The sequence below is a fragment of the Melospiza georgiana genome, chromosome 13 (genome assembly GCF_028018845.1).
Source record: "Melospiza georgiana isolate bMelGeo1 chromosome 13, bMelGeo1.pri, whole genome shotgun sequence".
Taxonomy (NCBI): Eukaryota; Metazoa; Chordata; class Aves; order Passeriformes; family Passerellidae; genus Melospiza; species Melospiza georgiana.
The window spans coordinates 7,888,157-7,915,279 of NC_080442.1; the positions used below are offsets into that span (position 1 = coordinate 7,888,157).

Below are 27,123 nucleotides of genomic sequence, written 5' to 3' on the forward strand. Positions count from 1 at the left end.
ACAAATAAAAGTGATGTCTAGGGAAGGACAGAAATCAACATAAACTGAATTACTTTCTCCACTTTACTTTTGCATTTTGCATAACTAAGTAATAGCCATACCAAAAGTATCAACTACCCATCTAACAAGAAGGTACATAAAGAAGTAGCACTGACAAGTATTTAGAAGTCAGGCACGTGAGCAAACCCAATACCGTACAGCTGGGCATTATTTATCCTTATAGGGAGAATAAATCTTTATTCAAATGGTACTTTTAATGCAGTTGATTAACAATTTTGATCTAGATCAAGAACTGCACGCTGAACACCTCTAAAACTCAGCCACTTGAGAAGATGGGAAACTGAGGCAAAATGTGTTTGCACAAGATTACACCGACACCGGCAGCGATTTATCTGTCCCGTGTGTTTTTAAGGGTTCGGCAGGGTTTACCGACGCCGTGAGGGCACGGGCTGGGCCCAGTCGTTTGTGCGGTACCCCCAGGCCAGAGACCCGGCCGGCGGGTGACACCCGGTGTGGGGAACCCCTCCGGGGATAAGGTCCCCGCGCCTGCCCGGGAGCCGCCGGAGCGCGGTGCTCCAGCGCTTCAACATCCCCCAGCGCGGGCAGGAGAACGGGAGCCGCAGCCCGGGGGCGGGAAGCAGGCGTGAGGCACGTGCCGCACCGGAGCCGCGCCGTGGAACCCCTGACGGCCCCGGACCCGGTCCCGGCCAGCGACTCCGCCCGCACGGCGGCCGAGGCGGCCCCTGCCCGCTCCTGCCGCGGCCCCCGCGCTCACGGGCACCGCCGGCCCCTGCCCGTCCCGCGGATGTCCCGCGGCCGGACCGAGTCCCGGCGGTGGCCGAGCGGAGGGTGGAGGCGCCGGCGGAGCCGCCCCAGCGCGGCGCCTTTGTTCCGAGCGGCGGCGCGGCCGGGGCCGGGAGTCCCGCCGCGCTCATGGCGGGAGCAGGGGGAGCCCCGCGGAGCGCCCCGCGGGCGCTGCCGCCCCTGCGCGCCCGGGAGCCGGCGGGCAGCGGGGGCTCGGCGCGCTGAGCGGCGCCGTGTCCGGCGGGGGCGCTGCGCGGGGCCCGGCAGCCCCGGCGGCGGGGGCCGGGCGAGGCGGGCGCCTGCAGCCTGCGGGGGCCCTGGCCGGCGCGGCTCGGCGCTCCGCGGACCCCCGGGCGGCCTCCGGGCAGCGGCGCTCCGCTCGCCGGACCCCGCCTGGCCTGGCCCCCGCCGCGGGCTGTAGCGGAGCCCTCCCGCGCCCAAACTTTGCAAAGTCTCGTAGCTCCGCTGCTGGGGCGGCGGCGGCGAGGGCAGCGGCGGGCGGGGGCGGCGGCGGAGGAGGCGGGGGCGGAGGGGGCGGGGTGCGGGCCGGCGGCGGCGGCGGCAGCAGCATCAAAGAGCCCCGATTCTTGCCGCCCTGGGAGCCATGCGCTGCTGTCTGTAATGTCAGCGGAACAGGAGAAGGACCCCATCGCGCTGAAGAGATCCCGAGGTACGGCGAGAGCTGGGCCGGGCCCGGGGGCGGCCGCCGCTGGGGCCTGGCTCCCGTGCGGAGCGCTGACGGAGCCGCGGGATGCGCGCACCGCCCGCGCCGCCGCTGCCCGCCGGGCTCCCCGCGCCGCGCAGCGCGGGCCGGGCCGCCCCCGCCGCGGTCCCTCCCTGCGGCTGCCGCGGGGCCGGCGGTGCGGGGGCCGCTCGAAGTTTGGTCGGTGGGGCCCGGCCGGGCCCCGCGGGCTCCCGCAGCCTGCGGGCCCTGAAAAGCAGCCCCGGGGCTCGCCGTGCGCGCAGGTGTGCCCCGCGGGGGAGGGCGGCGTGCGGTCCTGTCTCTGTGTGTCTGGGGATGTGCAGCGCATTAGTATGCAGCGAGCATACTGCTGGTGCAAGGGAATACGGCGGCAGTGCCACATGTCCGAGTTCGTGCTGATGCAGAGCCCATAAATTACACTTGAGTGTTCGCTCTTCTGCCCCCAGTCCTGGCTCCTGTGCTTGAGTCTGGTGAGGGTTTTGTCTTTCCCTTTTCGGGAAATGAAAAAAGAAAAAAATCGAAATATTATTCTTTACTTATAGCACTGGTGTATGGCTCTGGTGAGGTTTGAGGTATGCGTTTCTTTCAAAGGAGTAGGGAGAAGGGCAGAAATGCAGGGTCTCCTCCGACTTCGGCAGTGCAGCTGACTTTAATGGCAGTAGCACATCAGCCTGCGTAGTGATTGTTGTGTCCTTTTAGTCCTTAGACACAGAAATGCCTCTCTGAATGAAATAATCCAAGACAGCAGGATGGGTGACTGAATTGGGTGAAAATCACGGCAAAATTATAAAATTTGCAATTTAGTACTTCTTGTTTTCTTGTCTCCTCTTTTGCCCCTGGAATTCTATTGTTCTTGCTGTTTTAAGCTTTTTTTCTGGTTGGATAAGTGGGAAAAGGTGTGGATTCCACGGTGCATATTGTCATTGATTTACAGTTTGCTTTTCTAAAACTGCTATAGTAACAGCTGGATTGCGAGCTTGAAAATGAGAGAATGAAGACACACAGCAGTGTTACAAAGGAGACTGGGATTCATTAGACTCCTCCACTCTCAAGCCCTGATTCTGCAAATATTTAAGCATATATGGTTTCACATGCTGGAGTTACCCACCGAGTTCCACCTGATTACAGTTTATTATCAAAACTGTTTACAGTCTCAGGGCCACAGAACAGGCTCACCAAATTTGGTTGAAATTAGACTAGTTTTAGTTTTCTGCCTCTAATGAAAAGTTTATTCAGCCATTTATGTTTCTTGGGAAAATGTTCTTACTGAGATAAAGTAGTAAAAACCTAGACTGAGATTTGTCAGTGGATGTGAAAATATTCCATACTGTATTTGCAGTATGTTAAGTATGGCATAAATTACATGCAAAGTAAAAATCCCTTAATGTGTAAATCAAACTACAGCTTGCAGTTCTCCTAACTAACACTGAAAATGCTGATCCTAGGTATGTATGAAGTAAAAGAGAATATGAGGCTTATCTCTTCTCCTTTGCCCAAGTGTGAATGGCTGAAATTTATTTTATCTGTAGTTTAATAGGGGAATAGTTATCAGATATGTATTTGTATCTTTAGATCCATGAGATAGGTGATGTCCCAATCAAAAGGACTGTATTTTTGCCCAAAAAATTAGTCTTGGACAATGAATAATTTTTCATTATTTCAGCATTCCAAAATGCTTGGTACTCCTTTAATGAAAGTCTGTGTGGTAGGTACCAAAAGTGACTTTGTGGAAAGTTTATTTTGGCTTCATGAAAATGAGCCTTTTTCACTCTTTTTTTGGAGGTATGCTAGGACTAACATTCTGTTTCCTTCATGTATAAATTAAATCATTATAGAACCCACAGGGAAAATATAAATTCTTAGGGCTGAATTAAATCATTGGCCTCACACAGTGAGAAGTGACAATACAAAAGCTTTGTGCCTTTCCAGACACAGGACTCCCTTCTGTAAACCAAGGCATGTGAATGGCTTTGCTGATGAGAGTAATTCAGGTAGAAATTGATGGAACTTATCACTGGAATTCTCATGTTCATATGCTGATGCTTTTGAAGAATGATGTCCCAGAGAGGGAATTTATATGTAGTTTTGTAAAGTCTTAACTTCAGCTACTGTAAACCAGCACTTGTGTATGACCCTAAGTATTCTACTTGATCACAGATTTACTGATGTCTGTGCTGCTATTGTTGAATTTATTAAAAGAAATCTGGATGTTTGGAATATTTTGCTATCAGTAGTTAATGTCAATTATTTTTTAAGAGTACAGGGACACGAAAAGGAGTGTAATTTATGCAGTTGTGAGGATTAGTGTTCAGAGTGCGGTCTTACACTAAATTTAGTATAAACTTATAGGAATGCTGGAGAAGAAGCTGATAGAACGTATAGGAACAGTTTTGAGAAAATAGATTATAAAGATGATTTATGGAGTTGAAATTTAGGGAAAATTTGCCATCATTCTTTATGTAAAGCCTTATGCTGTAGTCATTTAGTATCTACAGGTAATGTAGTGGCAATGCTTCATAGCACACTTAGTATGTGTAGGATTTTATCTTCTAAATCAAGGCAAAAAGGTCTCTTTTTAAAGAGTAATCCCTAGTTTCTCTGATTGTACCTTAGACCACAATAGTATGCTATGTGCAAACTTGAATTTATTTTGAGACCTTGATTGTGACATCATGCCCTTGTCTTTGAAATTCAGACTTAAAATTTGATAGGTGTCGATCTGGGATGTCCATGCATCTTCCTTATGTATAATGAAAAATAAAATCAAATTTTAACAGTGACAGCTAGATCCAAAAGGAACTTACTAAAGCTGAGGCAGATTTGGATTCTTACTTGAAGTAGGACTGGTAAATTCCCTGAAACCTCAAAAAAAAAAAAAAAAAAAAAAAAAAAAGGAAAAAAAAGGAGGCCTGGAGGAAGTGCTGGGAGTGAAAATTTGTCAGCTCTCCTTGATCAGGAGTATTTCAAATAACTTGGATATTTTGGTCTGTGTACAATAGGACTGCTGCTTCCCTGTGAGAAGAGATGTTGTGTTATGTTGCTGAATATTCCTAAAGCTGGTTTACCTGTCTGCTGGGAACACTTGTCTAACAGAGCAGTGTAATGTCATACATTGTGCTGCTTTGCATAATACTCTTGATAATTCACAGCTATCTCCAGGTTGTCTTTGGTAATGAGGACCTGTGTGTTCAGCTGGATGCTTGCATCTTGATAAAGTTTGACTCATATTCTGAATATCAATTTTAAACAAACAACAGTAAAATTTTTAGGTTGGATTGCCTGCTTGCTGTTCTGTGCTGTTACTATATATTAATATAGAAGAGCAAATAAGCTATTATCCTAATGGGCCTGGGATAAAAAAGAATTAGTATAGTTTCTTAATATAATGATGTTAGTACTTTAACATGTGTTGCTCTGGTATCACCTGAAAATACTTCTCATACTTCAGTTCAGGGGTTTCATTGTGTTCACATGTTATGGCAATTTCACTTGAGCCTGTGAAGACAGACTGGGATAATAATGAGATTGCCAGATTTATTTCTCACTCATGGTCTAACTAGGGTTTTAAAATGGAAGCCACGATTTATACAAATTTGAGAGCTTGTCCCACTGTTGTGAAAGGTGGAGAATCCCAGGGGAAGTACAGATATCTCTTTGTATTGCTCAGGGTGAAATCTGATTGAGCAACCAGTGAAATGAACATTCCTTTCTCTTTTTTTGTGCCAGGATAGACTTGCTCAGTTATTTTATAAGGTTTCTGCAGAGGTGGGCTGTTCACTGATTATTGGCAGGTGTCTTTTTGTTTGATCAAGTCTTGCATTTAGTGAAATTTAGATTTGATGAACTGGAGATTAGTCTAAACAACATGGCAAGTTTTCAGTGGTTTTTGTTCATGGACCTACTACTGTTTGCTTTTCTTTTCCTTCATGGTGGATTGTAACAATCTGTTATATATTTGCTACACTGATGCAGTGTCTGTGTGAGTTAAGAGGTGAGTCTTAGACTTGGCTTTTTGCAGTTCTTTTGAGAGTTTTATGGTTTATGCAAACAAGAAATACTTCTAAGTAGTGGTGTGGAGATATTAAGAATCAAGGGACAGATAAAAATAAAATAAATGGAAATGTCTATTTCAATAAAAATGAGCGTGAATGGGACATGAAAGTGGTAGCAGACAGGAGTAGGAGGGATGTTAGCTCACCTCCAGATGTGTGCTCCTTTAGCACTTGCAGCACAAGGCGCCAGAGTCAATGCAAATTCAGTATTTGTACCAGATATCTGAGGCTATGGTAGCTAAAGAGAAACTTACAATACAGTCTGCAATAAAATTAATGTAGTACTGCACTGATTGATATCTTGTAGGTGGTGACAGTGGATTGGATGGGTTAGGAGGACCAGGAGTTCAGCTTGGGAGCCCTGATAAGAAAAAGCGCAAAGCGAACACACAGGTAAATTCCCTTTGCTTCTTTTGAGTTCTTAATAAACAGTGCACTCGAATGTTGTTTGCTGGTATGAGGAGCTCTCATTGTTCAGAATATCAATTTGTTGTCACAAATAGCAGCTACATAGCAAGTATTTCAGTTTTACTTTGAAGTTGAAATCTTCCTGAATACTAGTATTTTTGCTGAAGTTATTTTAATCCCGGTAAGTTGCCAAAAACATATAAAGAGAGGAGCACAGTGAGACTGCAATAACTTGGATTTTTCCCATAGGGATCTGACTCTGAGGCAGACTTTTTTTTAATGACTTTGTAGCCATTGGTAGAAATCATGGTACAGCATGAATAGTTGCCATGAGACTACTTCTTACCTTACTTTCATTTCTGTATGTGTAGGTTTGTGGGCTAATGAATCAGTACAGTTTGTTAATGCTTTGACCAAGCTCTTGGAATACTCCCCAGGTGATTTCCAAGCAAAAGCCAAGTCAGGCAGAGCTCCTTTCCAGTGAATCCTTGCAATGTGACATTTCTATGCAGTTGTTCTTTCCAGAAAAGAAAGCCTCAATACAAAATATCTTAAGCAATTGGGTATCTATAGTGCTGAATTTTCCTTTGTGTATTCATTCAGCTTTGAGTGAGAGTATCTGTTAATTTGGTACTGCCCAGTGGGAATACCTTTATTTATGTAGGTAAAACAATCCCTTTCTGTTAGGCCTATGCGGAGTCCATTGAGATGTGGATCTTTTCTTAAATTTTCTTTTGTTTTAAAGTAGTCATGCTGAAACTTGCTCTGAGAAATATTCTGTTACTTTACAAGGCTTCACGCCTCTTTTTTAGCGGAGTTTCCTTATGTTCTGTAATGGTAATAACTCTAGAGGACATGCAGATTAGCTTGTGTTCCTTCTGACCAGGTTAAAATTTGCAATGCAGCATTTTTTAAAATAAATTTTCAGTCTTAGTTCATTAGTACTTAGGAGGAAGTGCTTTCTGTGAGCACAGTTAGTGTGAGGGTGAACCCAGCAGGTGTTCCCTACAGGCTAGTCTAGAATGAATTTCAATTGTATGACTGCACTGCTGACATTTAAACAGACTCTGGGCTCCATTAAACACTTGATTATGCTCTGTAACCAGAGCATAATCCTCGTGTTTCATACCTACTGACTATGTTTTGCAGACTGTCCACAGTCACTGAATGCTGTTTGGTACAGAAATGTACAGCACAGAATATTCCACAGACTATAGAAGATACCAGCCTGCTGACTCCTATACTCTAAATGCCTTTTTTAGGGTTATAGTACCATTAGGTTTGTATATCTTAATGGAAGTGGGCTGTCTTATGAGATGTATATTCAGTAACGTGAACCCAAAAATGAAGTTAGGGAAATGCTTCAAATCTGCTCTTCAGCATTTGGAAATACTTTGTGTATGTTTGTGACAGTTGGATTTCTGTATTGTTCCTTGTCTTTTGTAAAAGATTATGAAATAGAAGTCACATATCAAGTAGTATTTTCAACTACAAACTTTTTAAAACCCTGAAACTGCTATAAATCACCACATTATCTGGAGCTCAAGCTCCTCTCCTGCCTCTGAAATTTCAGACAGCCTGGCAGGGTACAGCGGGTGAATTTTACACAACAGCTGAACAGTTCTTTCAGCAGTTGTATTGCCAATCCAGAGCCTTTGTGGTTGGTTTAACTTGCAGGGAAATACTAAAACTAATTTAAGTGTTGTATTTAAAATATTTGTAGGGGTCGTCATTTCCTCCTCCATCTGAATATGCTCCACCACCGAACCCAAGCTCTGACCACCTTGTAGCTGCAAATCCATTTGATGACAACTATAATACTGTGTCTTATAAACCACTTCCTTCAGGAAATCCATATTTTAGTAATCCTGGTTATCCTGGCTTTGGAGGCTATAACACTTTCAGAATGCCACCTCACATGCTGCCTAGAGTGTCCTCACCATATGGTGGTTCTTACTCCCTCAGAAACCAGCCACATCCTCTTCCTCAAAACCCTGTTGGCATGGGTTTTAGTCGACCCCACTCTTTCAGCTTTGGTCCTCATGATAACCCAGGTTTTGGGAATCAACCACCTTATGGCAGTGGTCAGATGAATCAAAATGTCAATATGTCTGCTCAGCATTTCAGACCAAATCCTGGGGAGAACTTTGGCCATTCTGGTCAGATACCTCACCCTGATGTGCCAACTAACTTTGGTCCTGGAAACAATCCAAATTTTCCAAATTCTCAGCTAGAGTCAAACCATTCTTTTGTTCCTCCACCAAACACGTACAACCAGACAAAATCATCAGCACAAAAGCAAGACTTTACACAAGGTGCAAGCAAAGCATCCAGCCAGAACACTGCTGCTCATCAGCATCATCACAGGACAGAGGACGTTGTGAGTCAAGGTAACAGTGACCTGAAAAGCGTTACTCGAAACAATGCGGTAAATCAGGATAACAGCCATTCTAACAGTGCTGAGAACACCAATGCTGGCCACTCCAATGGGACCCAGAGCAAGTCCCGCCAGCCTCGAGGTACTGCTGAAGGGTGCAACTCTGAAAAGAGCAGCAAGACCCCCCTCCATCCCAGTCGTCACGGACACTCGTCCTCTGAGCCCGTGTACCCGTGTGGGATTTGCACACATGAAGTCAACGATGACCAGGATGCCATCCTGTGTGAAGCCTCTTGTCAGAAATGGTTCCACCGGGTCTGCACAGGCATGACAGAGTCGGCCTACGGGCTCCTCACGGCGGAGGCCTCGGCGGTGTGGGGCTGTGACACTTGCATGGCTGACAAGGATGTGCAGTTAATGCGCACCAGAGACACTGCAGGGCCACCTGCACTGAACACAGAGGGCTGACGGCCTCCATGGCTGCTAGTGGAGCAAATACTTGCTATGAAAATTCGGTTACAAATTGGGTACTTCACTTTCTGCAGACAATCAGTTGTGTTTGATTGCTGTCATCTTTTTTTCCCCCCTAATCTGTATTCATTCATAAACTTCCATCTCAGCTTTTGTACTCTTAGTTTTATGTGTGCTAATGTTTTACAGGATGGAATATTTTTTGTTTCTGATTAAACTGTAACTGACAATTGATCGGAAGTAGGATGAGCATTGACAACATTATTGAAGGAAAAATGTGCCTGTATGAATAGCCCTAATTTGCTAGTGTATATTAATGTGTTAACTAACACTAGCATTTAGTGCTTGGTTTTAATGGTACTATATTTGCAAGTACTCATTACTTTGTTTTTTTCTTTTGGCGTGAATGTCTGTTATTGATGTTCTTGCTAGCCTTTCTTTGAATATAGTAGAGATGACATGGAGGAATGTGCAGTACTAATAGTTGTTATTTTAGGGTAAATACAGAGAATTTTGTATGTGCTTTTTCCTATTTTTAAGTAAAGCATTAATGTGCTATTCAAAAATCATGAATTCATTCTTAGTAACACAATGAAACCCGCGAACTATTACACATTTCTGTTTCCTTGAAAAGGCAATAATCTCTTGACTTCTCAGCAATTATATGCTGAAGGCTCTTGCTAGGCCTTGCATTATTTGGAAATTGTTGTGAAATAAGATGAAATTGGAAGAAGAACACATTGAGTATAAGAAGTCCACTGCTTTAAATCTAGAGAATGCCAGAAGTAGGGTTGCACATGTAACCTTAATTCATCTATCTTGAGGACATACCTTGGGATGCAGTCTTTGCCCTGTCATGGTTGTGCAGTCATGCACCTCTCTCTCATTCTTTCTCACTGATGGTCCCTGTCTCCTGCCTCAGTGCTGCCTGAGGATTGGGGATGAAGTAGTGCACAGAAAATCCTGCCCAGCTCCTATGGCTGTCAGCTCCAGCCTGCTCAGTCACCCTGAGCTTACACAGCCCACTTGGCATGAAGGAGGGGGCAAGGCAATGGAGTGTGCTCTCTGAATTGCTTGATAATTTGGCTAGCAGTCTTAAATCTAAATTCCCACCACTGCCTCAGCCAGTCTTGCAGTGAGGGGGTAGGAAATCTAAGGTGAAGAAAGAAAATGCAGCTGTCATATCAGGTGAGTTCAGCTCACATCAGAACTAAGTAATCAGAAGTTTAGCTCCTTTGCTAAACCTGATATCCTACTGACAAGTTTGAATGGCACTAGAGCTTCATGTGTGATGCTAAGAAATTCTATTTTAATAAGGGTAATTTGATCTTATTCTTGATCTCAAAAATAACTCCCCTTCTCTTTTGAATGTCGGGAAGCATCTAGCCTTGAACAGTTCAGCCTTAGCCGTGTGATGAAGTTGCATGTGCAACTGAAAAAGTTTATTTTGAGAGAAATATTGTTTGGAACTAATAAAAGGAGGCACTGTGATAACAGATTCTGCTTGGAATATGTACCACTGTGCTGGAAACAGTCTTTAAACAGTAGTTAAATCATGTGTCAAGCTTACAGGTACTAGTCATGTTCCTTAATGTGATAAATTTTTCAGGTCTGTGATGATGAGTGATATAGGAGTTTATAGAGAATTCAGTCATCTAATAAAGAGATAGTTTTCATGGTAAGCAATGCTAATGAGCGAAAGTAAGGCCTGTTTGATAGTTCACCATTGTGTTTGATTTTAAATGGGCTCTACTGTGTACATTCCGGGAAGATCCTGTGCAGATCTACACAATCTGTTTTATTTTAAAAGTGAAAAGTTTTGCTGTATAAGTGCATAAGTATTACCCCGCTGTGATTTTTTGTTTGTTTGTTTGTGTTTTTGTTGGGGTGGTTTTGTTTGTTTGGCTGTTTTGTTTGTTTGTTTTGGTTGGGTTGTGGTTTTTTGTTTTGGTTTTTGGTTTTTTTTTTTTTTTTTGTGTTCCTCTCATCAGGAAAAAGAAAATAATATTTAGAGTGTAAGTGACATATTTCATATCTTGAGATTTTCCAGTATGGAGATGTAAAGTAAAAGATAGATCCAGAGCTGCTGTTTTCATCAGTAGTTGCTTTAATTTAGTACATTAACTAGAATTAATCTTGTTTTGTTAGAGGTGTGATTTTAAAACCAACAAGAAAAAACCAAACAAGCAACAACCTCTGTTAAAGAGATTTATTCTTCAGTAGTTCTCCTAATGACTGACAGACTGTTTGAATTTGCTTTTGCTACCTGAAGTAGCAATTAAACCAAACCTTGTTTAGATAGATCTGTTCCTCTAGGAATCAGTTTAATCTCTGCAACAATTAGCACTGTGAACATAATGGAGCTGGTTCACACCTACAGTAATGTAAGTGAAATCAGAATTTTGCTCAGTGAAAATTCAACCAAAGCTCCAGTGATGATATTATTACCTTTCCCACTCCCACACCCCATGCCTCTTGTGAGAAGATTTTGGCTCATTTCTTCTCAGAAGTCTAATTCATGTTTTGACATTTGGAGCAGACATTGCATTTAAAATAGCCATGTATTTCTTAATCTTTTCCTCAACCCAACATGAAGTTAGGCAACTACTTTCTAAATTAGCTGTCAGGACATTAGTATTTAAACATAGTATTCTTAAATACTTAAAATTATATTCCAGATGATTTTATACAGCCTTAAATTGTGTATTTATGAAACTTATTCTAACAATTTATTTTAGATTTTTTTCTGAACTGGTATTATATTGGGTTTGTAATCCAGTACATTTTCCTCATTTATTAACTTGTAAGTTCAAGGCATTAGCAAATGTCAATGATATGAAATAAAAACAAATGAACAACCAACTCCACACTTGTTAGGACAGTGATCTTAGAGATAGGACTGACAAGGATCTCCAGAAGTCATCCAGCCAATATGCTTGCCCTACTGATATGTTCTAGGCATACTTGAACTCTTTATCTAGAGAGCAGTTATATTTTGATTTTCTCTGCATGTGTTGACTATGTAGTAGTTCAAGTATGCACAGGAGAAACAGCAATCATGTTTAATTAGTGAGGTACTAGGAAAATGTCAGCTGATTAGCAGTAGAAGTTAGTTCTAGAATGATGGGTGGGAGGGAGGGAGGGTTGGCTAGAATAGCTGAGGTTTTTGTAATACATGAAACAATTTGTATTGAACTCTCATGTGCTTCTTTCATTACTGGTGATTTAGATTGTACTGGTGCTGCACACCAAAAATATTGCAAAGATTTTGTAAATCTTGCAAACCTTAACATTTTTGTGGGAAATGCCTGTGTCCTTTTACATGGTTTCTGGTCATGATCAGAAATGCAGCCTTATATTGCTCCCAAATTTTTTTTTCCCCTCAGGCTGAAATAGACAGGTATAAATTGGATTGTGCTGTCCTTAATACTTTTTTGCTAGTGACCAATTTTAAATGAGAAAACATGTAAGTGACAGTGCTGGATACAGACTAGAAGGCAGGTAGCAAAAATCCTGTTTCTTCCTGTTTTACTCATTCCTTCTACAACTTGAAACTAGCAGGTTTGTGCTTGTCTCTTCTGAAAGAAGATGGGACTGATGCTTACTTCCAAAGGTTGTTTAGAGGCCTAGTTTTTATTTGAGATCTTCACATGAAAGAAGCTAGAGAAAAGTAATGAAGTTTGCTCTACTTAAAAGAAAACTATAGTTTTGGGGGCTGCTCAAAGAAGATTATACTTTGTGACCTCTGAAGTTTTTAATCTAAGAACCAGTTTTGTAATCACATTTTTCAGGCTTAATTTCAAGCATGTGACAATTAATGAAGTAGGTGAAACTGCATGCACACAGTCAAGAATGTTTTAAAGTGTTTGCAGTTTGGGGCCTGTGATATTTGCAAGTGAAATGCTTATATGGTTTGAGATTTTTACAAAATCAGTGGTGTTAAAATGTAGCACCTTTTTAACATTTGTCTTTATTCCAACTTAATACAGTAACACATCTGCATTAAATAGATCCCTCTCATTTTATAAATAAGCATTGCCTGTCAGTAAAAGTATTGGTGTAACATTTTTAAGAAAAGGAAGTCATGCTTCTTATCATGTTGTATGTGACTTAAATGACTGTTTCATATTAAAACTAATCTTTCCTTATGTACTGCTTAAATATACCTGTTTTGGGATATCAGTTCAGTACTTTTTATACAATCTTGAATGTGTTCCACATTGGTGACATGTATTTTTGCAACAACTTTTTTGTTTTGATTTTAAATTAGAGCATGTCTGATGTAATACATGCATTAGTGCTGTGGTGTGTGACAAAGTTCATGTATGTAATTCAAATTGGAAAAGTTTCCAGACTTTGTCCAACATTAACCCTGTGGCCAGGGATTAAATTACTATGTAATACAAATTATTTCATACCATGATGTGTTTTAAGCTACTCTATGAAGTATGTGAAACATTATTGTTTATGGATTGGTAGCTGGTGAGGTGTCTTGCATAGAATGAGGTATGATAGATGGTAGCAGTTAATAATTAAAACTGAATACCTTTCAGAACACACAGCACTGATATGCATTATCATCTTGTTGCCATTACTTAATATGAATTTCTTAATATTATCCACTGATAAATGGGTGAACATTTGGTAATCAGCTCTTGTGTGTGAAAATTCTATTCTAACACTCTTTACTTGTTTCACAAAACATATAATTTTTTGTTTGTTTAGAAGGCATACAATTTTTTTGTCTATTGGATGTAATTAGATACATGCAGAAGGATGTAGAACTGGATATATTTTAAAGTTATTCTGCACTTGCTAAGTTTTGGCAGAAGCTTTCTATATTAGAATAGACTCTTCCCTAAAATTGGAAACTAAGTGTACTTAGCAGAACTCTTTATGGCAATATAACTATCCTACACTACATCTTGAGTTATGCACATTCACTTCTTTATGTGGAAGTGATAACTTCTGCTTTATATAGAAGAAAAGAAAGGTCCCTTTGGTGGCCTAGTGCTGTGTGTCATCAGTTCTGGGGTAATTATTTCTGAGTGGTGTTCAGCCCCTCAGAGGAGCTGCCTCTAGCAGAAAGTTTTCAGTGTCACCCTTTATCTCCTGGTTTAGAAATGGCTTATCCCAGCCCCATGGGGAATAACTATTTCTGCATTGTTTACCATACATAATTTTCCTTGTCATGTTCAAAGAAACTGTTTCAAAATAATTTTTTGATTCAACCCCACCTTTTTCCTTGGAGATTTGTGCACCGTATTTCAGGAATTGCTGTACTGGAGACGTTTTGGGATTGGAGTTATGAGAGTTGTCTGTTCCTAGACATCTTTTTCTCTACAGAATGGTCTAAATCTGAGCTTCCTTATAACTTAAGGAGGGCAAGCTCTTAATGTATTATTTTTTCTTTTTGTTTTTCTTTCTTGATAGTTTATTTTCTTTCTGAAATGTGAAATAATACAAAGTTGTAGGGATTTTTATTCAAAACTTAGTCTTTCCTTCAAGCTTCTCTCTGTGGCCTTTAGAACAGGCACTGTGGTCTTTAGGGCCTTCTGACTTGGAATTTTTTGTCCACCTTCTCCTTTTAGAGTTAAAAGTGAGTAGAAAAAGGCAAGTTACCAATCTACTGCCATCCAAACAATGCAAAATATAAGCTGATTAAGATTGTGGACATTTAATTTTTTTTTTTTTTGTTAATAATGATGTGATATTTTTACCTTTTAGAAGAACATATATCAGAATCTGATTCAAGTGTTCTTGGAAAATGTATATGGTAGGCTTTGTCCAGCACTGTATGTAACTTTGTTGCTTTCTGTTGTCTAGTTTCAATTTCTTTTAAAATAAAGATAATTTTTGTGGGGAAGTTGCCTGTAGACTTTCTGAAGATGAAGTAATGCCTAGATGGATGCTTCTCATATTCTGCCTGTGAGAAGGCATTTGGATTGAGTGTAATCCTACAAGAAGCAGCATGAGGTCATATGGATCACAGAATACAGCTCCTGCCTCTCTTGGAGAGCTGCACTGCTCTGTAAAGGTGTTCATCTGCAGTGACTTAAAGCACCTGGGAAAAGATCTTGTGCCTTCAGCCCTATTTCTTCACAGGATGGGAAGGAAGGCTTAAGCACCATTTGTCCAAATAGATTTTTTTAAAATAACTTTCTGCACTTGGAAAGTGATTATTTAAAGAATTATTTATTCCAGTTTATAAAATTACTACTAGGCTCTTCCTGTTAGTTAAAATGCCAGAATTAACACATACTAACTCACTGTTTTACCAATAATTTTTAAAAGTAACTGATGTAGGTCCCAAGCTACACATGCAAAACAGTTTGTTGGAATAAACAGTGTCATAAAATGTTTCTGCTTCTCGTTAAAAATACGGAGAGATGAGAGAAATGAGAGAGAATTAAGAAAGGATGTGAGAAAAAAAGGTTTATAATTAAAGGTAAGAAAATGTAAACTGTCTAAATGATTTTTTCCCTATATTAAAATTTCTGAAGCCATTAGAAGTGAAACAACCCCAGGAAAGATATATGTATGTATAGGCAGCTGGAAGATGCAGAGTATGAATAATATTATTAAGGTTTGTCTGGAACATAAATCTGCATCCTTCATGGCACAGGAGATGGGAATTGAGGACTCAGCTTTTCAATGGAAAAATCTATCTTCTTTTACTGCAAACTTCTCACTGCAGACTTTTGACTGATTAAGTTAGTGCCAGCAGAAGAACCACACTGCCTGAGCATCTCTTGTTTATTTTTCAAGTGTGCCACAGTGAGAGCACAGCAGCTGGTCCAGGTAAGGCTGTGGGCTGGGTGGGACAGAGGTGGTGGTTCTGCACATACACATCAATTCAAAACCTTTAAGGTTGATCCAAGACCTTGCTGAATCCCTTTTGTGTTCTTTAGCAGCTAAATCTGCTACTTTGACATAAAAACATGTTGGTGGTATTTACTGTCACTTCTACAAGCTTTGCTTTGCAGATCTAAGTTTTAAGTAAATAGATGTTTTGGTAGATGTATGGGAGCTCTTTTTTGTGTAATTTGAGAAGACTAAATACTGGTAACCATAACTGTGTCTTGTAAAGCATGTATGCATAATACAGTTCTTCTAGCAGGAATAAATAATGAGCTGCTTCATTTCAGTATATTCTCTGTGATTAAACTAAAAATGACACCTGGGTGACCAAGGCAGAAGACCTGCACTCAAAACCTCTGACTTGCTGGATGACTGCAGCTGGAGTGGTAGGAGATTTTGAGTTACTACATTATAATCATTCTTGTCACTGTCACATTTTCTGAAAAATCCCTTCACCAGGATTTCTTCTCCTGGGAAGATGAGAAGCCTCAGAGAAAAAACAATATTATCTCATTTACTTCTCCCTGTTTTACTGCTTTGGAATGTGGCTGGAGATTGTTTACCAACAGGTGCATGTTTGATTGGTTTCATGTGAATTGTTTTTACTTAATGACCAATCACCATCAGCTGTGTTGGACTCTGAGGAGTCAGTCACGAGGTTTTCATCATATTTCTTAAGCCTTCTGTCTGTATCCTTTCTCTTTCTTTAGTATAGCATTAATATAATATAATATAATATAATATAATATAATATAATATAATATAATATAATATAATATAATATAATATAATATAATATAATATAATATAATATACATAAAATAATAAATCATCCTTCTGAGAACATGGAGTCAGATTCCTCATCTCTCACCTTGTCCTGGGGACCCCAGCAATCTCAACACATTCTAGCTGCTATGCTGCTATCTACTTTGAATGTTCTTGGAAAGAGGAATTTAATTCAATTATCAGATTCCAGTCCATGCAGGGATTCTTCCAGATCCAGATATTGATGTGGGTGAGTGAGGATGCAGAATAACCCAGAAGTCATATGGGTTATGATGGATTTCTTGCTCAAAAAAAAGTTATAAATCTCTGCAATACCTACTTTTATATATAAACAGTACTTCTAAGTAACCTCTACTATTTTAATATTGCTGTGTATTATATGTAATAGAACATAAAAATTAAATCTTAAGATAAAAATTAAATCTTAAGTGATACACATTACAAATACTAGCTAATGAGAACCATGTTAAACTCCACTACTCTTGGTCTCATTTTAAAAGAAAGAAGGAAAACTAGATTTTTTGTTTATGGATTTTTCCTCATATTTCTAGGTAATTGTATACTTTTGAGGAACTTAAACATACCTGAATTTTTATCCAGCTGTGTTTGGCTCATCTTTCAGGCTGTTGTTTCCAGAAGCAGTTGCTTTCAATATACTAGACTTTATTTTGGCAGATACAGTGTTACAGTTTGTTTGAGAAACATGGAGTGGTAATGTGCAAATTACCTCCTGAGTTTTTGGCAGAGACAGTGCAGCAGACAATATTGCTCAGCAATAGCGTGGGGCTGCTATGTGACCCAGTTATTTTTAGGGGACATGTGGAAGTTTCAGTGCCAGCATTGCCAGGGTAGGTCAGGGAAGGTGATCCTGCCCTCTGCTGAGCCGTGGGGAGGCCACTCTTGGTGTGTTGCAGTTCTTGGCTCCTCAGTGCTGAGGACATGGAGATCCTGGAGCAGGTCCAGCACAGAGCTACCGAGTTCTTTCCAGGGTCTGGAGAATCTCTCACAAGAGCAGGCTGAGGGAGCTGGGCCCGTGTAGCCTCCAGGAGAGGTGGCTGGGAGGGACCTCAGCAATGTGTGTAAATGTCTGAAGGGAGGTGCCCGGGCATGGAGCCAGGCTCTTCTCAGCGGTTCTGAGCAATTCAACAAGAGGCAACAGGCAGAAACTGATGCTCAGGAAGTTCTGCCTGAGCTGAGGGAGAACTTCTCTGTGGGTACAGGCTGCCCAGAGAGCCTGTGGAGTCTTCCTCACTGGAGATATTCCAGACCTATCTGGACACAATCCTGTGCTATGTGCTCCGGGGTGACCCTACTTGAACAGAGAGGCTGGACCAGATGGTTTTTTGATAAAAACTAACGTTTGACAGTTTTTGTCAGCAGTTTGTCTCTTTCTAGAAATGTACGTGGATGACACGAGCTGCGTTCCTGCCTGCCCTGCGGAGCTGCGAGCGCCGGCAGCCGGAGCGGTGCCCGCGGCCCTCAGGCCCTGGGGACTACAGCTCCCGGCGTGCGCCGCGGGGCCGAGCGGGAGCGGCCCGGAGCTGCTCGGGCCGCGGCGATGCCGGTGTGGCTGCGGGAGCACAGCTGGCGCCAGAGCCTCACCGCCGTGTACCTCTCGCTGCCCCTGCGCGGCGCCCGGGCCACCGCCGCCAACATCTTCTGCAGCGAGCAGTACCTGAAGGTGGGAGCCGCTCGCCTCACGGGCCTCCTGCCGCGGGGTGACTCCGGAACCCTGCTCAGCGTGCCGTGCACCATGGCAACCCTTCAAATGCAGAGCCCTTTCTTTTATCGTCTCCTTATGACAGAACCCTTTATCTTTTATCATCTCCCTCTGTCTGCTGCGGGCTGTTAAACGCCCGTCCTGCCGCAGATCATGGCTTTAGCACTTGCTCATTCCCTGCTAGTGCTCTTCCCATTCAACAGGTGCCGCTGCCTTTACTCTATACGTGGACTGAATTTATACATTTGCCTATACTGTGAACAATCCTAGATTTGAAATCTATTGCAGTGCTGAAGAACCGACTTTTTCAATATTAATGAAATATATAACCTTGTAATGACCCACCCTTAATGGGAAGGAAGCACCTTCTCTGGGCTTCTACAAACCTCCACAGTGAATTCTATCTTCTGTCAATAGAATCTGTTTCTTGAGGTTTACTGTATGCTTGTGCTCTGCTTTGAATATGTGAGAGTGAATTGAAAATAGTAAATATTAGCACAGATTATGTTTTTGTAGGTAAGCATCCCTCCCTTTTTGTTTGAAGCCGTTTTATATGCGCCTATTGATGACACAAACAGCACAGCAAAGATTGGAAATGGAAACATTTTCTTCACTTTGTATAAAAAAGAACCAGCCATGTGGGATTCCCTAACTCTAGCAAATGGTAAGTTTTCTACTCTGAAAAGTAGATTGTGTCTAAGGAAACCATACTGAGAAACTTCTGCTAGTAGATATCTGCTCAATTCAGCCTTGTTCATTATTAAAAATAGAAAGTATGTGAGAACAAAGAATATCTACTAGTTCTAGTGTGTGTGAAATAAAACAATATTTCTTGTGCAACTTTTTTGTGTTTTAAACATTTTGTGTTTAAGTAAATCTTAATTTTTCTCTTTTAGAGATGGGCTTGGTAGACCCTGATTTGTTGAATTGTAATCATGTTGTATTTTGTCAAAGTAGCAGAAGAAATAATTTTCTTTAACATGTTATATACCAATAGAACATCAGGCCTCAATGACTAAGATAGTTTATTTTTTTAAGCTGACAAGGAGAAACTACAACATCTGAGAGAGAATGCTATTCTAGAAGTCCAAGAAAAGGCAAAAGAGGAGACAAAAGCAAAAAAAATTACAAAACAGGAAAACAAAAAATATGCTTTGGAGGCCACAATGAAGGTAGGTTTAGAAGAAGCTCTGCAAGACATTCATGTGAACAGCTACCAACTAATCTGGCAGATGCTTTGTTAAATGTATGTTGAAGAATATTAAAAGTTCCAATTTTTATTGTAGTGGTGGTGAACTTTATTATTATTTCTCTGCATTTAAACCTATTTATTACCAAATATGAAAATGTTACTGACAAAGTGCTTACAAGTTGCCACTTTCTGTGAGAAATACTAATGAAAGCTTTTGGTGACAAGCTCAGATGTATGACTGTTCAAAGGAGACTACAGTCCTGTGGCAAAACTGTAGTCTTTTGTGGCCTTTGCAGGTGTTTAGTCCTTTAGCACTGTAAAAAAATACTGATTTTAAAAATTCTCACTTATTATTTGTTGTATTTTATATCAGACTTGCTTTTTTCTTTTGTCTTTTGTGTGTTTATGTCTTTGTCATTCTGCTTTTTATGTATATTTTAAGATACGTTCTTAAAATTTTTATGTATATAAAAAGTCTGATCCCTTCACTTGTGTTCAAAGGATTTTTTTTTGGAGCATGCAATGAAATTTTGAGAGTGCATATGCAATATTGACCAAAAAGAGCTACAGTTAGTGACTTAGTAGCAATATTGTACCTCTTCTAGATATGTAATAATCTCAAAGAGGAGAAATAAGAAACAGTGTGTTCAGATCATCGCATATATTTTACATTTCTGTATTTTCCAGAGATCTACATTGGAACATGGCTAGGATTTTCACTGTTTAAAACTTATTTCTGAATGCTTCTGGATTGTACCTTAGGGTTATTAGTAAAGTAGTTTAAAGATGAGACCTCTAAAAGCTGATCAGAAATCTTTACTCTCAGGCATTTTCAAGCATCTTAATTCTGCTAGTATAGTCACATTATTGGTTACACTATGCTTGGGATATGGAACTGAGAAAATAATGGTAACTTTAACTTAGTCAAGTCAGTATTTTCAGATGTTCTGTATCTCTTAGGTGTCTTTTTGTTCAAATAGCTAGAGGAAGCAGAAAGAAAAAGAATTGAAGATTTAAAAGAAAAGGAGCGGCAGAAGGTCACTAAAGAGTTGGAGTTATGGAAAAACCAGCAAAAAGATGGTGATAAATACAAGAGCATACAAGCAAAAGAGGAATTACATCAAGAAAAAGAGCCATTAAAAGAGAGAAAAAATGAAAAACTGAACAAAACTCGGATTCCTAATGGAGGAAGTTCTAAGACAAGACTCAAATCCACAAGAGGTTGTATAATTGAACTGTACTTTGCAATTCTTTAAAGTGTGGGTATAACTTTATTCCCAGATGTTTCTAATTCTTCACTTATCTTTGTCTCCACCATACTGAACCAGTTCTTTTAGCTCACGGTTATTTTAAAATGGTTGTTCTCAGACAATTTATTGAGCTAAAGCACATGAGTTCTTAGCTCTAGCTGAAGTCTTTGGAAATACAAGGGTGGGTTTTGTTCTAAGCTTTAGAAAAGTAAATCAGAGAACCCTTCTGGCAGTGTAATGCAGACTTCCTGGGGCAGGGGTTTCTGTTGCCCAAAGTTACCCAACTACTGGATTTCATGGAATATTCAATCTCATTTGTGCTCTCTGTCCTGTGCCTTGGATCCATGGAGAGCCAATTCAGGGAGCTAAACCAGCAGAAGACATTTAATTGTTGTTTGCTTGATTTGATAGGTTAGTTTTAGCTCTTATTGTTGCCCTGTCACAGCATCATACAAGGAACAGAGAGAGAGGTGTAAGAGGAGTTAAGGTTCATTTGTGACAGATGCTGTATAATTCCATTTCTTTACTTGCTACATTAGGAAGAAGAAAAATTGTTTGAACCTTCCCTTCAGAAGAGCAGGTCTAAGCTTTTTTTAAGCAATTAGAGGTTTAATTCTAGTGTGCCACATTTCTAAGGCAGGTGTACTTTGGACTTTGGTAGAAAACCAGAAAAATCTCTTACTTCATTTTTCATTTCCCGTGCTCTAACTCTTTTCATAGGCGGTGGTTCCTGTAGTATATTTTCACAGGATTTAAAGGAAGAACAGTTACCAGCTCCCCGAGCTGCTGCTACAATTAAAGTCAACTTTACACCACGAGTTTTTCCCACAGCTCTGCGAGAATCTCGTGTTGCAGAGGAGGAGGAGGTAAGGTGGGGAATTAATTATTGTGTATTCAGTCAATACAAAAATGGTGTCTGTGCCAAGGAATGTTACCTGTGCAATATCCTCATCTTCCAAGGAAGGCAGTCTTATTTAAATTAAGAGATAAAAAACCCAATTTTATACAAAAATTCTTTTCACCCTGTTGTGCAGATTAATAAATAACATGTTCCTTTTTTGGGAGGGGGAGAAAAGGCAGCAATATTAATTTAATTAGTTGAAGTAGAAAATTTGAAGTGTTCTAGCTCTTATATTTAGGATTCTTTCAGTTTTGTCTCAAAATAAGCTCACAGCTCTTTTGAGCTCGATTCAATGAACACAAAGTAATTTTGAAAGATCAAAACAGACAAGTAAACAAAAAATGTATTAGAGATGTGGTAACCTGACTTCTCCTGGTAATAACATATTTGGGGAAACTTTGAAGTTTTTCATATTGGGCACTATCAAATATTTTCCTGTGTCTGAAATACGTGGTCAATAGAATTCTTTTGATAGGTATGAGTGAAGAGATGAAAATAAAATCCTTTTTTGGATTTGAATTTTTGCTTCAGAAATAATACTAGCACATTTTTTATTTACAGTGGCTGCATAAACAAGCAGAAGCTCGAAGAATAATAAATTCTGATTTATCTGAGCTGGAAGATTTAAAGGAAGAGGAGAAGAATCCAGATTGGTTAAAGGACAAAGGAAAGTAAGTTACATTCCATGTGAATATGCATTAAAAATGAATTAGTTTTATGGTGTTTGTCTACTGTTCAGTTTTGGTATATTCTATTTATTCTAGACAGAGTTGGTGAATGTCTAGAGTAGTCATGGTAGTTGTACTAGAGATTTTATTGACAGCTTAGGGGTTAGAATCTGATAGAATGAGATGCAATTGTTGAAGCTCTTGATGAACAAAATAATTATTAACACATGATGTATATTCTTCTTTGAAGAGAGTTGAGGCAGTACACTATTATACCTAAGTGGATTTAATTTCATTTGTACTTTTTTAGAGAGATTTTAAACATCTATGTAAAATAAACTAGGATCTTTATACAAATACTGGTGTATTTATATCGCTGTGTTATAGAGAAAGCTTTGATTAAGAAATCATAATCAGATATACAAAGCTTTCAAAATTAGATCTGTGTCTACATGAATGTGTCCACTCTTACAATCCTTCATTGCTTGCAAGCAGTGACTGTTTTTGTTGTGTACCTCTAAGCTCTATTGTCAGCAGCAAGGTGCACTGAACTTCAGCTATGTTGTTCTCACAAAAGGCTATAAAGGGACATTTCAAAGGAGAAGATGCTAAAACCTCAAATTTTTGAAATTGAGTTAACAATAAGTAGGTGTTTATTTTTTATTTATCCCCTTCTTTAAACTGCATGTTTCACTTTTTTGTTGAATATTTAGCAAAATGTTTGCAATGGGAGACTACCTTGGGGCTGTAAATGCCTATAACCTTGCAGTGAGGCTGAACAATAAACTCCCCCTGCTGTACCTGAACCGTGCTGCTTGCCACCTTAAACTGAGAAATTTGCACAAAGCTATCGAAGATTCCTCCAAGGTATCCAGGAGCTCAGGCTCTTCTGCATTAATGTGATTTGTTACTGTGATGGTTTTAAGCAGATCTGTAAATACATGTTAGTGCAATTCAAAGTTTTAGAATTAAAAATTGATATCATAAAGCCATGGTGGAATTTTAAAATTTGATACTGATGAATGAACTTTCAGAAATTTAAAACAAAACAACAATAAAATAAACCCTAAACCAGGCTTCCACACATTTGTGACAAATGGCCATATATTGGCCAGTATGTTTCATTACAGATAAAAATATTGTAGCAATATGTACACTTGAAAAAGCCCACGACTTGGAGCAGAGAAAAACAAAACCAAAGTAAACTCATACATTTTCTATTATGTTGTGATGTGCTTCATTTGGTTGGAAGGAAAAAAAAATGGTGGTGATGAGCAAGATATCTTAAAAAACTTCTAACAAACCAAACATTTTCAAAGAAGGGCTGTATTGTCCTGATGTTTTAGCAGCTGTTATTTGTGCCACAGGAGGAATGATCTCAAATGGCACCTGAATAATGTGGGAAAATTTTCCAATAATTATTATTTTTTGAACTACTAAGAACTTGAGTCTTGAAACTTGGGGGTTTTTTTCCTGTTTTTTTCCTACTAACTGCTACCAAAACACATGTGCTTTTTTAGTGCTACCTTTTTTTTTCTTTTGATAGCATGATAGGTCATATGATGTATGAAAACAGAACACATTATTTGACCCCAGTAAACATTTAACATGGTGTTTGTCAGTTTTTAGCCATGGCAGTGTAACTGTAGTTGGCAAACTGGGGTGATGGATACAAATCTTAATGACTGGAGTCACAAGCCATTTATAGTTAAATTTGAATAGCTATTTTCTATTACTGTTTGAATAGTTGTTATATTACTGTATAATAATAGTAATTAGGTGAGAGAAGTGTTTGTAAGTTAGAAAAAACCCCCAAATTATGGAAAACCTACTTATAAATACTGTGGGTGTTGTCATTTGTGAAGGCTCTGGAACTGTTGACACCACCTGTTCCTGATAATGAGAACGCTCGAGTGAAAGCCCACGTGAGACGTGGAACAGCGTTTTGTCAGCTGGAATTGTACACTGAAGGTGAGGCCTTGCTTTTATGGAAACATGCACAGGAATTTATTTGGACATGCAAGAAACTTTGTTTAGCTCACACCTTCATGTTTTGAGAAGTGATTTGAAGGAGGTCTGTATAATCTATGTCTATTTGTTATGAACCTTCATACCACATTCTTTAATTTTTTTAAAATTGACTGGATACTTGAAAAATCTTTCTAAGTTTGAGTAAATGGATTGCATTCCTAATTTAAGGAGTTTTTCCACTGAAGATATTAAAATAACCTGAAATATTTCTAAAATACTTGTGAAGTGCTTAGTAACATCTTTGTAAAATGAGGTAGGAAGCCCATATTAACGAGTGAAATGATTCATCAAGTACGTGTGATTTGCGTGAAAGTAACTGAATTCCCTATTCAGTTCCTCAAGAGTATCAAATCAATTTTTGTAAAGCAAATTTACAAGTGAAAGCTGATAATAGAAATGGAAAAATATTAAAAATGTCAGTGTTGAAGTACTAAGCTTTGGCCATTTTTTACCTTTTTCTGCAGGCCTCACTTGGTTATTCCCTTACAAGGTTTCATTTGCACTTTGAAACCTTATAAAAAGACTAATGTAGGCAAGATTTTACTTTCTATACTCAGGATTTGTTTTTTTCCCCACAAGCTCTGATTTTCACAGTTCATGTCTTTTCTGTTCATATTTTCACACTGGATTATTTCCTCTCTTCTGCAGAACACTTTAGAACAGTCCCTTCATGCACACACACATATATAAGTGTGTATGTACATGAATGAAGAGGCTCTATTTTCATTTTTCAAAACCTGAAAATATTTATGTGGTAGAGTGTTTCCACTACAATGTTTTGTAAAATAAGATAAACAAAATATGTTTATTTACTGATGGAAGCTAAACTAATGTCATTCTGATCCCATCTTACTTAAGGACAAACCTCAAGATCAATACTTTATGCATATGACTGGGGAGTAGTTATTTCCAGTTAGTTGCTAAAGAGGATGCCCTTGCATTATTGATTGATATTCTTATTAATGTGTCTATATTAGGCCTCCAGGATTATGAAGCAGCTCTCAAGATTGATCCTAAAAATAAAATTATAGAAAAGGATGCTGAGAAGATTCGACAATTAATTCAAGGAACAATGCAAAGTTCTTAATTAAAAAAGTATAAAAAAGAAACTTTGATGCCTTTGAGGACATCAGAAGGAATCTTATTTCTCTTCAGTGTGTGTTACTTAGACATTTTTCTGCTTCACTTGGAACACTTACAAAATTGGTAAAAGATTGGATATATTATTGGAAAGTACAGTATTTTAAGCATGACTAGATATATTTTCTATAATTTTGATACAAAGTTGTTGTATTTTTGCTTTTTGTTAGCATTCTATATTACTCTGACAATCTGAAACCCTGGACTTGAAGTGGCTCCTTTTCGTTAAGTGTTCATTCTGAACTGGGGCCATTTCAATTACACTTCTTTGAGTAGCAGTTTTAGCAGACTTCTGAATTTTCTGCATCAGTCTCTTTCCTGAATACCATTTATGACTGATTTTTGTCTTTATAATAAAGTATTTATCATGCAGATATATATTATTGTGTGCAAATGTTACAGTGTTGTATCAGGGAGAAGGTGGCAGGCATTGTTTCCAGCTGTTTTACTTAGAGCCTTGAGAGGAGTGCTGAGGTGAGTCAGAAATGTCTGGTACAGAAAACTGCTGCATTGCCCTGCAAGGGGCTGAAAACACTTTTTATAACAGCTGGAAGGAGGGCAGTGCAGCAGTTTGAGTGCCTCTATTGGCTGTAATGCTATACTTGCAGATATTGCTGTTTTCTTTTTATAATTACCGAGGGGAAGTGAGGGCTAAGGAGCAGAGACAGGAGAACAACAGGAGAAAGATCATCTTAGTCAGCCCTTCAGCTAACAGGGCAAAGCATTTCAAATTTGTCAACTGTTTTTGGTCAGAGCAAACATTGCTCAAGATGTGTATTGAAATACATGCATGGTGGAGAGTGAGGAACTTAACATTTTGACCTTATTTAGTAAACTGTGGACAGTGCTAATTTGACTCTTAATGACTATGGAAGATAGTAAAACTTGAGATTGATGTAAATTTCTGCATTAGTGATAATCTTGAGCGTAGAAAGTATCTTAATATGTGTGGCAGAAATAGTATGGATAATAAAAATATGAAAAATAGAGCCCTGGAGAAATTTACAAGTGATTGTGCTTCCTCACTTATGTTTACATGCAAGTATTTTTAATATTTTTAGTTTTTTCCCCAGTAGGGAGTGAGTTATCATATGACAAATACTTTTTCATCTGTTTTGTGGGAACTGCTGTAGTACTGTATTGATGAGCCTGCCACAAAACTTCTCTGAGTGAGGTCCCTCCCTTAGTGCTGCTGAGCAAGCCAGTTACAACCTGCTGCTCCTCAGAGGTGCAGTGAAAGCTTTTTTCTTTGTCTCTCAGTCATGTAAGACATGAAGCTGACACTTAATTTGCTTTCTTAGATCGAACTTGACTAAGACATTGCCTTTATTAATGAGGCCTGTTGTCAATCTCCCACTTATTTTTTGTTCCAGTATCAGAGCACTGTTAGGGTCTAAACCTCTGGGATTTTGGATGATCTGCTCTGTTTGCACAGTGCCTGTTGGTGAGATGTGCTCTAGCAACGTGGGTGGGAGTTAAGAGCTGCCTTATCCCCAGTCCCAGTGGCTCCTGGGACAGTTTCTCTTGAAGCAGCAGGGCCTGTGCTTCGAGGAATCTTTCCAAATTAGTTAATCAGAGTTTTTCTACCTGAGGTTAGAAGAATCAAAGATTTGTTTTCCCTATACAGCACCTTTGAGTTTTGGTGGTTTTTTTTGGTTGCTGTAGGTTTTCGTGGGTTTTTTTTTGGTTTTTTTTTTTTTTTTTTTTTTTTGAGGGGGGAGGAGTGGCATGTTCTGGGGTGTTTGTTTGGTTGTTTTTT

The 27,123-nt window shown here is 39.6% G+C and overlaps 2 protein-coding genes across 2 annotated transcripts; both read left to right on the forward strand.

Annotated features, from left to right (window-relative positions):
- Positions 1-1,393: 1,393 nt before the first annotated feature.
- Positions 1,394-11,936, forward strand: PYGO1 (pygopus family PHD finger 1). The gene is made up of 3 exons (XM_058033398.1): positions 1,394-1,474; positions 5,867-5,952; positions 7,691-11,936. Exons 1-3 carry the CDS (start codon positions 1,426-1,428, stop codon positions 8,810-8,812), a joined length of 1,257 nt encoding a protein of 418 aa, XP_057889381.1. The 5' UTR covers positions 1,394-1,425; the 3' UTR covers positions 8,813-11,936.
- A 6,084-nt stretch (positions 11,937-18,020) lies between these two features.
- DNAAF4 (dynein axonemal assembly factor 4) lies at positions 18,021-26,310 on the forward strand. The gene is made up of 9 exons (XM_058033498.1): positions 18,021-18,143; positions 18,699-18,846; positions 19,221-19,354; positions 20,355-20,595; positions 21,345-21,490; positions 22,087-22,196; positions 22,907-23,060; positions 24,059-24,164; positions 25,202-26,310. The coding sequence occupies exons 1-9, from the start codon at positions 18,021-18,023 to the stop codon at positions 25,309-25,311; spliced, it is 1,272 nt and encodes a 423-aa protein (XP_057889481.1). The 3' UTR covers positions 25,312-26,310.
- Positions 26,311-27,123: the final 813 nt, after the last annotated feature.